General features: G+C 40.2%; 1 protein-coding gene across 6 annotated transcripts in view; it reads right to left on the bottom strand.

Annotated features, from left to right (window-relative positions):
- LOC105931048 (nck-associated protein 5) overlaps positions 1 to 13,395 on the bottom strand; it is a 178,808-nt gene that overhangs the window by 37,047 nt on the left and 128,366 nt on the right. For all 6 annotated transcript variants that reach the window (XM_036128107.1, XM_036128111.1, XM_036128108.1 and 3 more), the window contains 3 exons: positions 10,649 to 10,742; positions 4,795 to 4,956; positions 2,178 to 2,246 (listed from right to left, as the gene is read on the bottom strand). In XM_036128107.1, the coding sequence (XP_035984000.1) occupies positions 2,178 to 2,246; positions 4,795 to 4,956; positions 10,649 to 10,742 (325 nt within the window). The remainder of the gene's footprint in view (positions 1 to 2,177; positions 2,247 to 4,794; positions 4,957 to 10,648; positions 10,743 to 13,395) is intronic.

Raw genomic sequence — 13,395 nt, forward strand, 5'->3', positions numbered from 1 at the left:
TTATCAAGCCCTCTCAAATAACCAGAGGGCACTGAAGTGCTATTGTTACGTAATCTGTGGCTTCAGCTGCACCGCTGATACCGAGGTATGGCTATTAAACAGCTCCCATATTCCATGAGATGTAAAAAGTTAGTGCTGAAGTGAAACAACAAAACAAAAGCAACTGTTGGTAATACTTAAGGGAAGATATGTATTTATTTTAGAACAAATTTATTTGACAATACCTGCACCGGCTGTATTTTTTACGGGCCTTTTGGGCAGTTGCAAAGTGCAGAAATTACAAAAGCTGATGGGTGGGGGTAACAAAAATATAGCATCGGCTGTCTCCTGTTCATGTTTTCTGTTGCTTTTCTGTATGTGCAGTCAATGTCTTGTTGAGTAGGCATTGTTGAAGACAATCAGGAGATCGGCTTTTGCACTTGGTTTTGCAAGATTTCCCTGTGTTTTATCCCACCACACAATCTCAGATAATTTGGTGGACTTTAACTGGTCGGCACAGGAGGGACAAGGGATCTCATCCAGGATGTCATTGGTATGCAAAGCCCAACGAGTGGCAGCCGCTTTAAAAATTATCAAAACTAAAAAGTGCTCCAATAAAAGCCTGATCTTTTTTAATTTCAAAACCTATATTCTGACATTTATCATAGATACAGAAGAAATTATGGTGCAATTGTTCCAGAATGGTTAATATGGTAAATAACCACAGATTTGCTTATTGCGCTTGACTGAAGAAATGTAATCACTGATTGCAGTTTTTAGACTATGCCACTATATACAACCTTAGAAGAAATGCTGTACCTATAAGATGAACTGAAGGGAAATGAAATCATGTTACTTACAATAAATGTTGTGGGCATGGTCATTTGAAGGTAAACCTTTTTTTATGCAGTCACCAGACATTGGTGATAAATGGGGGAGGAGGGGGGGATCCTTGGTTAGATGGTTAGATATAGGCACAAGCTGTGCCTATAAGATGGTCTGTGATGTAGTTATAATGTATTATCTATCTTTTACAGTATAATTGTGTTAGTTGTGTTAGTTGGAGTCCATAGATTTTGCCACTATATGTTGCTATTTCCCACATTGCGCACCTTTGGGATGAACTACTATGAAGTCAAACGGCTTTACCAGTGTTTGGGGATTAATGGGGATATTTGGTTGCAGTTTGGAGATTTGGCTTATAGATGCCTGTATATCCCTGATAGAACATCTATAGACAAAGGAGAAGTCTAAAAGTTGTGCCTAGGTGTTTGTTCGATTATACTTTGTTGATTATGTATATCTGTTATAAATGGGTCTCCATTTGGTTGCAGTTTCAGATTTGTGCCACTAGATGCTAACATTTCCCACATGCTGAAGTTTTAAGATGGGCTAAGATGAAATAGTTGCAGTGTTTCGGAACAAGATGTCACTGTAGTCAACATGTTGCACCTTTAAGATGGACTGAGCTAAACTGGGAGTGTTTGGTTGAATGCAGTGTAATTTATTTTTTTTATTTGACCTTTATTCATACAGGCTAAATCTGGCTGAGAAATAAATTCTCATTTTAAAGAGAGACATGTTTCAACATTGATTGCATGTTTGTAGATGTTGACACTAGATGGCAATATATTTTAATTCACTGCACCTTTAAAATGGACTTAAGTGAAGTCAGTAAGTGCATATTTTGCTTAATCTTAATTACATAATTTTTAAGCCACACGATGGGCTCTAGGAAATTCCTAAACTTTTAATATATAGCTAGATCGGAACTCCATACTCAACTGGCTTAATTGACAAGCACTACCCTAACAGGGTTCCTGAAGACAAGTAAAGTTAGTTTTCCCCTCTCAGCATCTGAAAAATTGTGTTTGTCCTGTTTTTTAAACTTTTCAAAACGGATAGTTTATTATGCTTGATACAAATTTACTTCTAGATATTCTGTTGTAAGGCTTGAAAAATATGAGGCTCTGTCTCTTTTAACAACTAAATCATTGTTAGCATTCATCCCGGCATTTCCTGCCTGTGGCTGGAGTAAATTGCCAACCTGGAAGATAACCGTTGTGCTCTGCAGAACCTCATTAAAACCCTAATCTCCACATTCACAATACAGCTTATTCCATTCAGTACAAGCAAATCCAGCACACATGTGGACTTTTCAAGGTAAGTAAAACATGATGAACAAAAGGCTCACTTACCTCGTCTAGACAGCGCTCGTACTGCTCCCTCTGGCTTTCGTTCTCTAAGGCCAAGGCAGAATTCTCCACCTGCCGACAAAATGCTCTTTTTAGTTACATTGGCTGGGACTAAACAACACAGATGGAGACAGAGGTAGCAATCAAGCAGAGGAACAAGGAAGAGAAGCATTCCCTAACAAAGGTCAGATGTCAACTTTGAACCAGGACGGCCAATAAAAAAAATTACCAAGTGCAACTGAGAAAAAGGTCAAGGGGACGGAAGTTATGATGTTGAACTTTTGGGCTGAAAGAGTTTGGATCTAATAAGAATATCTCCTTTGCTTGCCGAGTGCCGAGGCGGCACTCTATTGATCTTTGAGAGTTTCCAATTTGTGAGGCAGGCTGCGTATTAGGACCTGTCAGCCTCCTTCGCTTCTTTCGCCCCCTGCCCTTTTAGCAGAACCCACCAGGCCTTTGATGAAAACATGGAAAACATAATTGGGGCCCAAAACATTCCAGAGACGTCAATGTGGACGAAATGCTGACTAATTAAAGCGTCCGAGCGTGGGAATTGGTTATGGCTGCAAACTGATGAGTAATTAAACAAAGCCTTGTTGGGTGTAGTGGCTCTATTATTAGGAACCCCCCTCACATCTTACTCATTGTTGGTGTCATTGTTTAGAATAACAATTCGCCTTAAAAGAAAGATGTTTGTAATGTGTGTGGTTTTTGTCAGCACGGAACCCACACATGACTGACTTTCTAATTAAAGCCCCTCTATAACATGCTATCAGACCCACATGGGCAAAATGTGAACTTATAAAGTTGTTGAACATTTTGAGCAAGTTGAAAAAGGGCAATTTTATTAGCCTGTTGGGATTGGGCTATTTATAAACAATAAAATAAAAAATTGTAGCCATTATTCACGTTTAAACACATAACCATTCTCAGCTGTAAAGGTTTTTTAAAAAACAGCAAGTTTAAAATATTTTGGTGGATCCGTGTGTGCTTCAATAAAAGGCAAATCTAGGGACGTAATAATGTCATAATTTAGGCTTTATGTACATGGCAAACTGCTGCTATGCTGGAAAAATCCCTTGCTGCTTAGGGAGTTGCTCCTTCTTTGGGTTTTCCTGCCTTTAAGCTGGATATCATCGCCCTCTAAAGGCCAAACATGGGTATGACAGTTTTTACAATTATTACATTCTCAAATCGTATGTATGTCTCTTTTCTTTCTTTTTCTCATTAAGAATATAAGACTGATTTTCACACGGTATATCAAGCTATACTGGAAAAAAATTATTTGATATTTTGCTAAAGTGTCAAATAGCTTAATTGTTTATTTGTACATTTGCATTTCTCTTTCTATAGAATGATATTTTGACTACATTTCTATAGTTTTGCATTTTTCATTATTTCAAATCTTTACAGTAACAATTTTCATAATAATTACTTTGCAATTCTTTCTTAATATATTTGGAAATACCAAAGAAATTAAGTTTCAATAAGAAAACCATTTTGTTTTCTCTATTTTGTATTGGTTGAAAAGCATGTATTTCTTGTCACTTAGCTTAAAAATGTAATTTCACAGTACATTACAAATATATTTTATGTTGGGATTAAAATGCTAAACCTTTATGAAAGGAAAACGTCAACAGTGTATGTGCATCTTAATGTGTAGAGATTTTACAAAATGTCTCTTAAGTAATTTATGTGATAATAAAATCCAGTCTTGTTGCAGGTGTTTTGGGTTCTCTGGATCACAGAAAGTGACCATAAAAGTGATCCATTTCTACCCCAGATCTGGGTTTCTTCTCTTGCTTCTCATCCACAGTGCGTGTCTGCCTAGCCAGTGAGGAGCATCAGTGGAGCTGCAGGGAATAAGAGCCGAGCAGTGCTTACTTAGTGTCAGGCCAGCTTATGCACAATATGTGTCGGTGATGTATTGCCTCTGTTTTGTCCCTCCTGCTACAGCCGCCGGCGCATCCATCACCCCGCACGGCCGAGCGGAATAAAAATGGCAGATAAGATTTGATAAAGCCGTTCAAAACATAATGCTTAAGGAACGTCCTGCGCAGATGGATTACAGGATCGGTGGACTAAAATCCAGGCAAGCTCAGAAGATAACCTACTGAGGAGAAGCAACATCCAATTATCTGCCTCTTTTCTGCGATTATGGTAACATTTCTGAATGTTATATTGGCAAGAAAAGACGCTCCTCTTTGGATGATCTCATTTAATCATTCCAAACTAAGACTAAGCCATTTAGGGATAAATCCACACGACTGGAGGCCTAATTTGATTAAGTCTGAGACCTTTAATTGCTGAGAAGATCTCAGGAATGTGTGTCCATTGGCTCCCTTAGGAAACAATCGGCTTGGATCACTCTGGCCGCACTCGCGATCGTGCAGAGTCTCAAGGCGCTCAAATCCCTGAGCGAAGGGATAAACAACCAAAGCTGGAGTGCAGGCCCGCAGGGCCTTGCAGCACCTCTCACAGGATGACTCTGCTCAGTCCAAATGCACAGGACTGCAGGATATGATGAGCTGTCGTGCTTTCAGACTCAACTGGCACACCATCTGGCCAGGAAAGGGCAGACGGGAGAGGAGGGACTCTTTGATGAGGAGTGGAAACCTACCTCCAGGGCCTTGAGGCGCTCCAGAAGGGGCTTGGTTTTGTCGTTGTCCTCCTGTTCTTCGCCGCCACCATGTTCCGCGTCCAGCTCTGCCCGAGCTGCCAGGCGGATATCGTTCTCTGCAAGTCCCTGGTGCAGTTTCTGCACTTCCTCTGAGAGTTTGTCCTGAAAAAAGAGAAAACAAGAGCAGGGTTCCTTCACACGGTCCGTGTAAATATTCCAGGCTCAGCCAGACTGCTTTCAGCAGTTCTCTATTCTTTATGTTCACTTAAAAATCTAAAACACTGAAATTCCTTACAAATGTGTGGCACCTGGAGGAAGGAAGGAAGGAAGGAAGGAAGGAAGGAAGGAAGGAAGGAAGGAAGGAAGACTTAAAAAGGAAGGAGATCAGAAAATAACGGAAGAAGATAAGAAAAAGAGGAAGGACAGAAAAAAAGGAAGGGAAAGAAGGAGGGAAGGAAATAATGTGAGTAAGAAAGTAAAGCGATAAGGAACAAAAGGAAGAATGACATTGAAATGAAGGGAAGTATTGTACAAGAAAAAGAAATAAAAGGCACAAAAGAGAACAAAATTAGGACACCAGTTAAGAAGGAAGTAAGGTTTGAAGAAATTAAAGAAGGAACACACACAAAGAAGGAAGAAGTGCAGAAAGAATGGAACACAAGGATGGATCAGCAGTGGGAAGGAAAGATAAAAGTAGGTAAAGACAGCCGGGCACAAGGAAGAAAGGATGGACAAGACTGAGGGAGGAAGAGAGGAAGCAAAGTTTGACCCAAGGTAGAATGAAAGAAAGAAGCAAAGAAGGATGGAAGCTATAGCAAAAGGACGGAAAGGAAAGAAGGATGCAAAGAAAGAGGGAAGGATGAATAGAAACACACATAGAATCAAAGAAGGAAAGATGGGAGGTGGCAAAAAGGAAGGGAGGGACAGGCAGAAGAGAGGTAAAAAACAGGAACGGAAGTACAGAAGCACAACAGGAAGGAAGGAAAACAAGACATGAGGAGGAAAGGGAAGTAGGGGGAAAGGGATGGAAGAAAAAAGAGATAAAGGAAAGAAGGACAGAAAAAGGAAGTAAAACAAAGGGATGGGAGTACAGAAACAGATATAAGAAAATATACAGAGCAAAATAAGCATAAAGGCACAAGGAGGAGAGGATGGAAGGAAGGAAATGAGAAAGGAAGAAAAAGGGGAAGCAAAGAAAAAAGAAATAATAACTTTTAATCCCAGGATATGGAATAAAGTCCAGAAATCTAATTATTTTTTCATAGTTTTTCATGGCTTAGTTGCCTTTATTGACAATAATCCCATGGCCAAAGAGAGGGGGGAGACATGTAGCAAATGTCCTTAGTCCTTAGGACAAGAACCCCTATTGACCAGCCCACTATGCAACATCCCTTCCATACTCTCAGTTTCTTCTCCAGAGCTGGAAAATACTAAACACAAACTCCATACTTTTCAAGACTGTACAGGAACTCTGCAAGATGACAAAAAAGAACTTGGCCGCAGAACGCAAGCAGATGGGATGAACAAAAAGGAAGATAAAAAAGGGAAGGGGACGTAGAAGGCAGGAGTTAGGGGGACACGGCGGGAGAGGATCAGATGGGCAGATGGGACAGCAGCTTCCACAACAGAGCCCCAAAACATCCCATAATCCCTAATCATGTTTCTCCAGCTTTTGCCGACCTTCAGGTCTCTTTGGTCTTCGTTCTGGGGACCCAGTCCTCCGCCTCCTTGTCATCTCTCTGTCTCATCTCCTGCTGTCTTTCACCTCCTCTTACTATTGTTTCTTTATCTTCTAGCTTCCTACGGTCTCTGATCATTAACGACTTCTGGCTCCTAATTTGGCTCTGAATGAGTGTTGAACACCAAACGTCTTCCAAGGAAGACGTTTCCTTGTTGTTTTTCATCTCTGCAGCCTGATCGTCTGATGGATTCCTCATAAAAACAGAGCAGCTGAAACAAATAGCTGCAGCACAGGTGCCCTTTAAATAAATGAAAACAGATAGTGCTGAAACAAGTTGGTTTGGATTAACAAATGTTACAATTTCTGTGTTGCAGGTTGGTGGGCAGGTCAATAAAATACTGTTCTCCAAATGATTCATCCCGTTTCCATAGGCTCCTAGGTTATCCAGCGCAATTCAGGTGGATTAATGGATAGATTTGTGCAGAATATCACGCAGTGATTCTCTTTGCGTGTTGGACAACACATCAGGGGAGAAAGTTTGACCAGAACAGCCACTCGGACTAGGTGAATCAGACCAAGATTGAAGGAACTAAACGGCCTCCACGCAACATGTAAGTAGACCTATAGAAACGTACTTGGGGAAAAAAAAGTTGTTAATTTTTCCTCAGCTCCAAGCTTACAGAATCTCCTAAAAAATGAACAAACTGCAGGAACTAAAAGAAAATTCAGTCCTCAGCAGACTTTGTATGTACCAGTTTGGACCCTCTTTAGCTCTTAGAACTTTCTCGGTGTTCGGGCATAAATTTATGCAGGATACCATTCGTGGACCTTGTAGTAGATGGGCTATAGCAACCGAAATGAAGGGTCATGACTGGAGACTGTGACTGCGACTCACACAGGCTCACCAAAGGCTCACCAAAGTTAGACGAGGACATGATTGGAAAAACTTTGCCTGGTTATAAAGTACGACTCCTGATTCCTGTTTTGCTTAAATTCTGACATTCCGTCTCTCTAATGGGACTTTCAGACAGGACGAGGTTTGTGCTTCGCTCGCCACGGGGTTCGGCACAGAGAGGCACTAGCTTCGATCTGCCTGGGTGCGCGGGTTACCTGTTTTATTATCCGCAGGAAATATGCATCTGTCCTGCGCTAAGGAGCTACAGCTAGCCCTGCTAGTTAGGAGAAAAAGAGCAGCGAGGGAAAAGAGGGTGTGGGGGCACAAAACGTTCAAGACCTGTTGAACAAACTTTTGTCACCCAGTTCAGGGAACACCCCCCCCCCCCCTCGTTTTTTCCCTGGTCTTTCCGGCTGACTGTCGGATGGCACAGTTATAGTTGAACTTTGACTGTGGCAAAGCGCTTTGCTTCGCTAGATGCGGCGCTTTTGCTCTCCTTGCAATGACAGTGGGTTTCAGAGCGGGCGGCGCAGGTGAAAGGCCCATTAGAAATCTCTGTACCTGAACTCGCTTTAAGCTGCTGATAAACCTAAAACGTCTTGGGTCGACCTGCAGCCGTGCGTGGAGTCCGGTATCAAACGCAGCTGCCTTCTGGCTCGGTTGCTGGTAGTGACACCTTTCTAACCTCTGGTTTGGTGGATTTTATTGCATTGAATTTGGTATCCTCCATGTTTTTTTTTCTTTGTAATGCAGACTATTTTAAAACATTGATGTGTGTGTTTACATAAAAGGAATCCGTGACAGCTGGATGGTATATTGAACTATTTAAGGGCTCCTTCACTGTGTCAAAGTATGAACCAAGTTAACGCTCGCTGCCCCGGGGTAGGGCTAACACAACAGAATGGGATTCAAACTTTATCTCCTTCCTTGGGCCCCCAACAATGCTTTGGTACTGTTGTTGCCCTGGAGGACATGGAATGCTGGGAGGGGCATCCTGAAAAGGCTTGTTCTTTATTACTCATTTATTATTATGAGAATAACATTTATGGTTCAAATAATTCCCATGTAAATGAGGGGGTACCTTGAGAATTTTTTTGGATTGCCGTTTGCTGTTCATTTTCAAAGGTATGTATTGTCTAAAAGGGTGGGAAGGTTGAGGTTTTTTTCTGTTGTTTTGAAGCTAATCTAAGAGTGTTGTTTAGGTTTGAGTAAAAAAAAAAATAGCCTGGAGCTTAATGGAAGGAATATATTTCCACTTTTATTCAACGCTTAATTTGCATTTTAATGCTTTAGAGCAGTTATTTGTCTTTTATGTTTAATTCTCAACCATCCATTCAATCCCTTTTAGTTCAAGGGTTTGTGTTTTAAGTCACCAATATAAGCAGGTCATAAACTCCTGGATATCAAATATAGTAAATAAAGGATTTTTTTCTTTCACTATAATAACATTTGAATGCAAAATGCAATATGTGTGCCTTTGAGCATTAGAAGTTGGTGAAACAAAGCTGCAGCTCAACTCTAAAACATTTAATTGAAATAAATACCAATACTGCAACCTTTACAATGAATATGAAATCATTTTGCAGCTTTTTTACACATTTTGATCCCTGTAGTTAGTTAAGTTTAGAGCTGAGAGGTGGCACATGAGTTACACTTGTCATCCGTATCTGAGCTTCAACGAATGGTATTCCGATGCCTTTGGTTAATGCGCTGCAGAAAAGAGAAATCAAGCTTCACAGCACTGATGGATGGCTGTGCCACAGGTTCTTTGTATCCAAATGCTGCCTCCTCTTAATGGGAATCCCCCCGCAGCACTTTGTTTTCAGCTTGATTCAATCTCATCCAAACACATATTAGGTTTTCAATCTTGTTCGATTCCATCAGCGGCTCGGAGTCGAAGCGATACTTTATAGCCGCAGCTTTGTTTTGTCTTTTGTTCAGCAAAGTCCGGTCGGCTCGTCTTGACGGCGTAAGAGGCCTCGGTAATAATGTCCACCGATTCAGAGAGTGTGGATGGGAAAAGGGAGGGAACGCCGTTCCTCATGCTGCCCTTTCCAGTTATTAAGTTTGTCTGCCAAATACACAGAGTGCGGCAGGAATACATCCAGGCGAAGTTGGGGCTCGGTTAAACAGCAGCTGGGAATAGAATAACTGCCATCCATGTTTATTCTCTCCGACAGTTTGATCACATGAGTAAAGTTTGTTTACAAACTGCACAACGGGATGTAAAATGAAGATTTTATTACCTCTAAAGGTTCAATAGCTCAGCAATACAAAATCCTTTTGTTTGTGTATAGCTTTTTTTTCAATAGTAACATCAATATGTGAAGGTTTCTACAGCAAAAAAAGATATATATTGCTTTTGCTAATTGTAGATCTGTGTTTTTAATCCTCTGTACTGGTGGCAATTTTGCAATCAGGAAACCAGAAAAGCCTGTCTCCGGTTCAGTGCTTGCATCAAAATAGGCTACTGAAAAAATAGTTTTCTGGATCATCAAGAACATGAAAGTAAAATAGGTGCAGAGGCTTTCTTGCTGCCGAGAGTGACCAAGCTCTACACTGGGGACAACACCACACGCAGTTAGGAAACTACTTTTCGTTGACATGATCTTCAGAATCCTGATGCCACCACCGCAAGGCTTTGGTCAACATGGTCCAAAAATAAAGGAAACTGCCATGGATCATCAAGAAGTTTGAGGTGAGATGTTTAGTCAAAGAAAACCTAACACTGTCCAACATGAACTCATACTCATCATGTGCTAAAATTAACCAAGCTCTGCACTGGTGGCAAAACACTTCAAAACACATGATGGTCTACTGGGTGTTATTGGCTCATACTCAGGATTATATAACACAATCTTGTTGCCACCAGTGCAGAGCTTGTTAGGAAGTTAATGAGCACCCGAATCTACCGATTCCAAAAGATGTTATACATTTACCAAATGTTATAGTTTCATGAAAAAAAAATCCTTTGAATCTTCTAAAATGTTTTGTGTTTTCAGTACGCCATACATAAAAAGAACGCATCATTGACAAAACCTTGTTTTAGCCCATATCAACGAAAATGTTTTTGTAAAACCCAAAGAGGTTGGCATTACATTATGCATCATTATTGCTTGAGTGCTGAATCTCTGAAGCTATTTCTCTTTACATAACACGTAAGCAATCAAAGCTTTTGACCCTGGCTCGGTCACTTGTTCTGCTGAACATGTGATGAGTGAGAAACAAAGACTGGGATCAGAGTGATTCCTGGCATCTCTGTAAATGAAACCACAAACCTTATAGGCCTTCATGATGTCCACTGTGTCCACAGCAGTCTGCTCCAGGACTCCGCCCTGATTCTGCAGCAACGAGCGCACCGTCTCTTCCATCCTGCAAACAGAACACGTACAGTCAGGTTAAGTCCAGACGGAGAGCAGGTGCAACACTTTTGACTGTGGCACTTTTTTTTTGCCTGTCACTAAAGTCATTCAGAGTTCATGATTGCTGTTTAAGATTTAAGAGGGAAATTTTTATTTGCTGTCTGCTGCCCTGGAGCATTCAGGTCACTTAAAGCGATGGCAAACGGCAGGACATCAGCAATGACCTTGGACACCTTATTACTTCACAAAACAGGGGAGTAAAGTCAGATTGATGCATGTTTACCACATTTAAGAATGAAGGTAGGAGGTGTGCATTAACACAATGCCAGGATGGGAAATAAATCAGCAATTACCTTTATGAGCGTCTGATTATGTAATAAAATAGGGTGGCAAACCTTCCCATAATTACTAATTTTATCAATTAAGTTAGCATGACCCCAAAACGGGGAGCCATTTGCAAACAGTTTAAACTGTTAGAGGCAGCAAAGTCTGAGAGATAAATGTTTATCCTCTTTTATAGAGAAAGTAGCATTTCCCTGTCAACGCAATACCAGGATGGAAAGACATCAGCAATGACCAACAAGGCTGCCTCATTATGTTAGACAACAAGAGAGCAATGTTAGAAAGATACATGTAAACATAGTGCTGGACGATAATTCAATAACAATATATATATCGATCAATATGCGTATATGGACAATAGAAAAAAAGGGTCAGTATAAAGTTCAATAGAATAACAGCTGTCCTTCCTTTAGCATTGTAGCCATGTAGGTTAATATTATAGTCGTTACATCTTACCAACCAATCACAAACACAGACCCAGGAACGCTCCTTCACCAAGCTCCACCCCTTCAAGGAGTTCAAAGAGCACGCGTTCTTTTTTAAAAACTGTCAGTTTTAGTAAAGTTGGTGACTTTGAATTCAGTGTTTGTGTGTTCTGTATCTAAAAATAGGTCAGTAAGCAACAGCATAAAATGGCCAGGGCTGCACTTAAAATATATGTTTTGAATGAGTTGATAATTATCGATATCGATCAATATGATTTCTATTTTAGCGATATGTTTTTTTTCTATATCGCCCAGCCCTATGTAAACATACAGTAGATGCTCAATTTAAAAGAGAATGTACCTTGTCAAGGTAGAAAGACTTTAGCAATGAGTTTTAAGTGACCATTACAGCTCTCCCTCAATCTGTAAAGGGTATTAAGGCCAGCATTCTGCTAATGTTTAATAGGGTTTACTTACCTCTAGCATGACAAACATTTTGATAAATCAGGAAGAATCATGGTGTATTTCAAATATTTTTATTGCCCATAATTTAGGATTTCTGCTCTTCCCGCCTGTTGTGTAACTTCTCAAAGTTCGAAGAACAGAGTCCACGGAAGGTCAACAAATTTGTGAATTTTGACTCTCATTTGGGGTGATTGGTTTTTCGAGACCTCTCTGTTTTTTTTGTATCTTTTCTGACTTTTATGGTTAATATTTTGAGTTTCTTTGTAGTTTATTTAATTGCCTTTGAGTATCTAGTGCTGAAGCTTTGAATCTTTTGGGGCTTCTGAATTACTTTAAACTCATTGCATTGTTTTCTTCGTGATTGATATTCACTGTTTGATGTGGTGATGAAAGTGTCAGCAGATTCAAAGTGATGAAAAGGGTTTAGGTCCAGCTGAAACCATCTGAAATAGGAGAACTGCACGCCTGTAAGACGTTTGTTGTTAGAAATAGATCAATGCTTCCCTCAGTTGGGATTTTCTCTTTTGTATTTTCATAAGCATGTCCACACAGACTCACACATGGCAAGAATGAAAAAAGAGAATAGGACAGAACCCCAACTACTGTTTCCAGTGCAGGGAGCGCTCACAGGCACATGCTCAACTTCACGACTCGTAAAATTTTTTTGTTTGTTTGTTTGTTTTGTTGGTGCAAGTCCACCGCATATGTGGCTGCTGATGGCTTCAAATTAAGTGCAATCATAGAGGCAAACGCGAAGCGAGTAACCTTGAGCTTCAAGGCCTGATCAGCTCAAAAACAATCTGCTGTTAACACTGTGGGCTGCATGCAAAACAGGCGTAGGGTTCAGCTGCTATTTGGCTGCCGACCACCTGAGCATCAGATAATCTCTGTATGATAAAGTTGGTCCATTTAGATAGGAATGACAGTATAAATCTTGTATATCTATTGTCTAAGGAGCCTTTGGACCAAAAGAAAGTAGTCTTGGTTTTATATATACATATATATCAGTTTAGCAGAGAATAAGGAACTACAAGTGTGATAATGACCTGCGATCAGGTAAAGATTGCATGAACCCTATGAGTAAAAAAAATTATATGATAAAAAATAAAAAAATAAAATGAGTTAACACAGCAGTTTTTATGTGAATTGTGTTGTACAGGTAACTTGGCTAACCAGCGGCAACTACTTAGCTTAGTTTAGGTAAATAAATGAATAAATAAATAAATGAACATAACCAATAGAGAGAAAGAGCCAGGAACAAATACTACTGAAAATCTAGCAGTGAAAAGATTAAAATAAATACAATGTTGAGAACTGTGTACTTCAGTTTAATTGGTTTACTTGGTTGACCATTAAGATGCAGTTAGCTTCACTTAGACACCAAACGAAAGCAAGCATGGGTCTGACTAAAGATTTTAGGAAATTTAGCTA

This window comes from Fundulus heteroclitus, chromosome 24 (assembly GCF_011125445.2).
Source record: "Fundulus heteroclitus isolate FHET01 chromosome 24, MU-UCD_Fhet_4.1, whole genome shotgun sequence".
NCBI lineage: Eukaryota > Metazoa > Chordata > Actinopteri > Cyprinodontiformes > Fundulidae > Fundulus > Fundulus heteroclitus.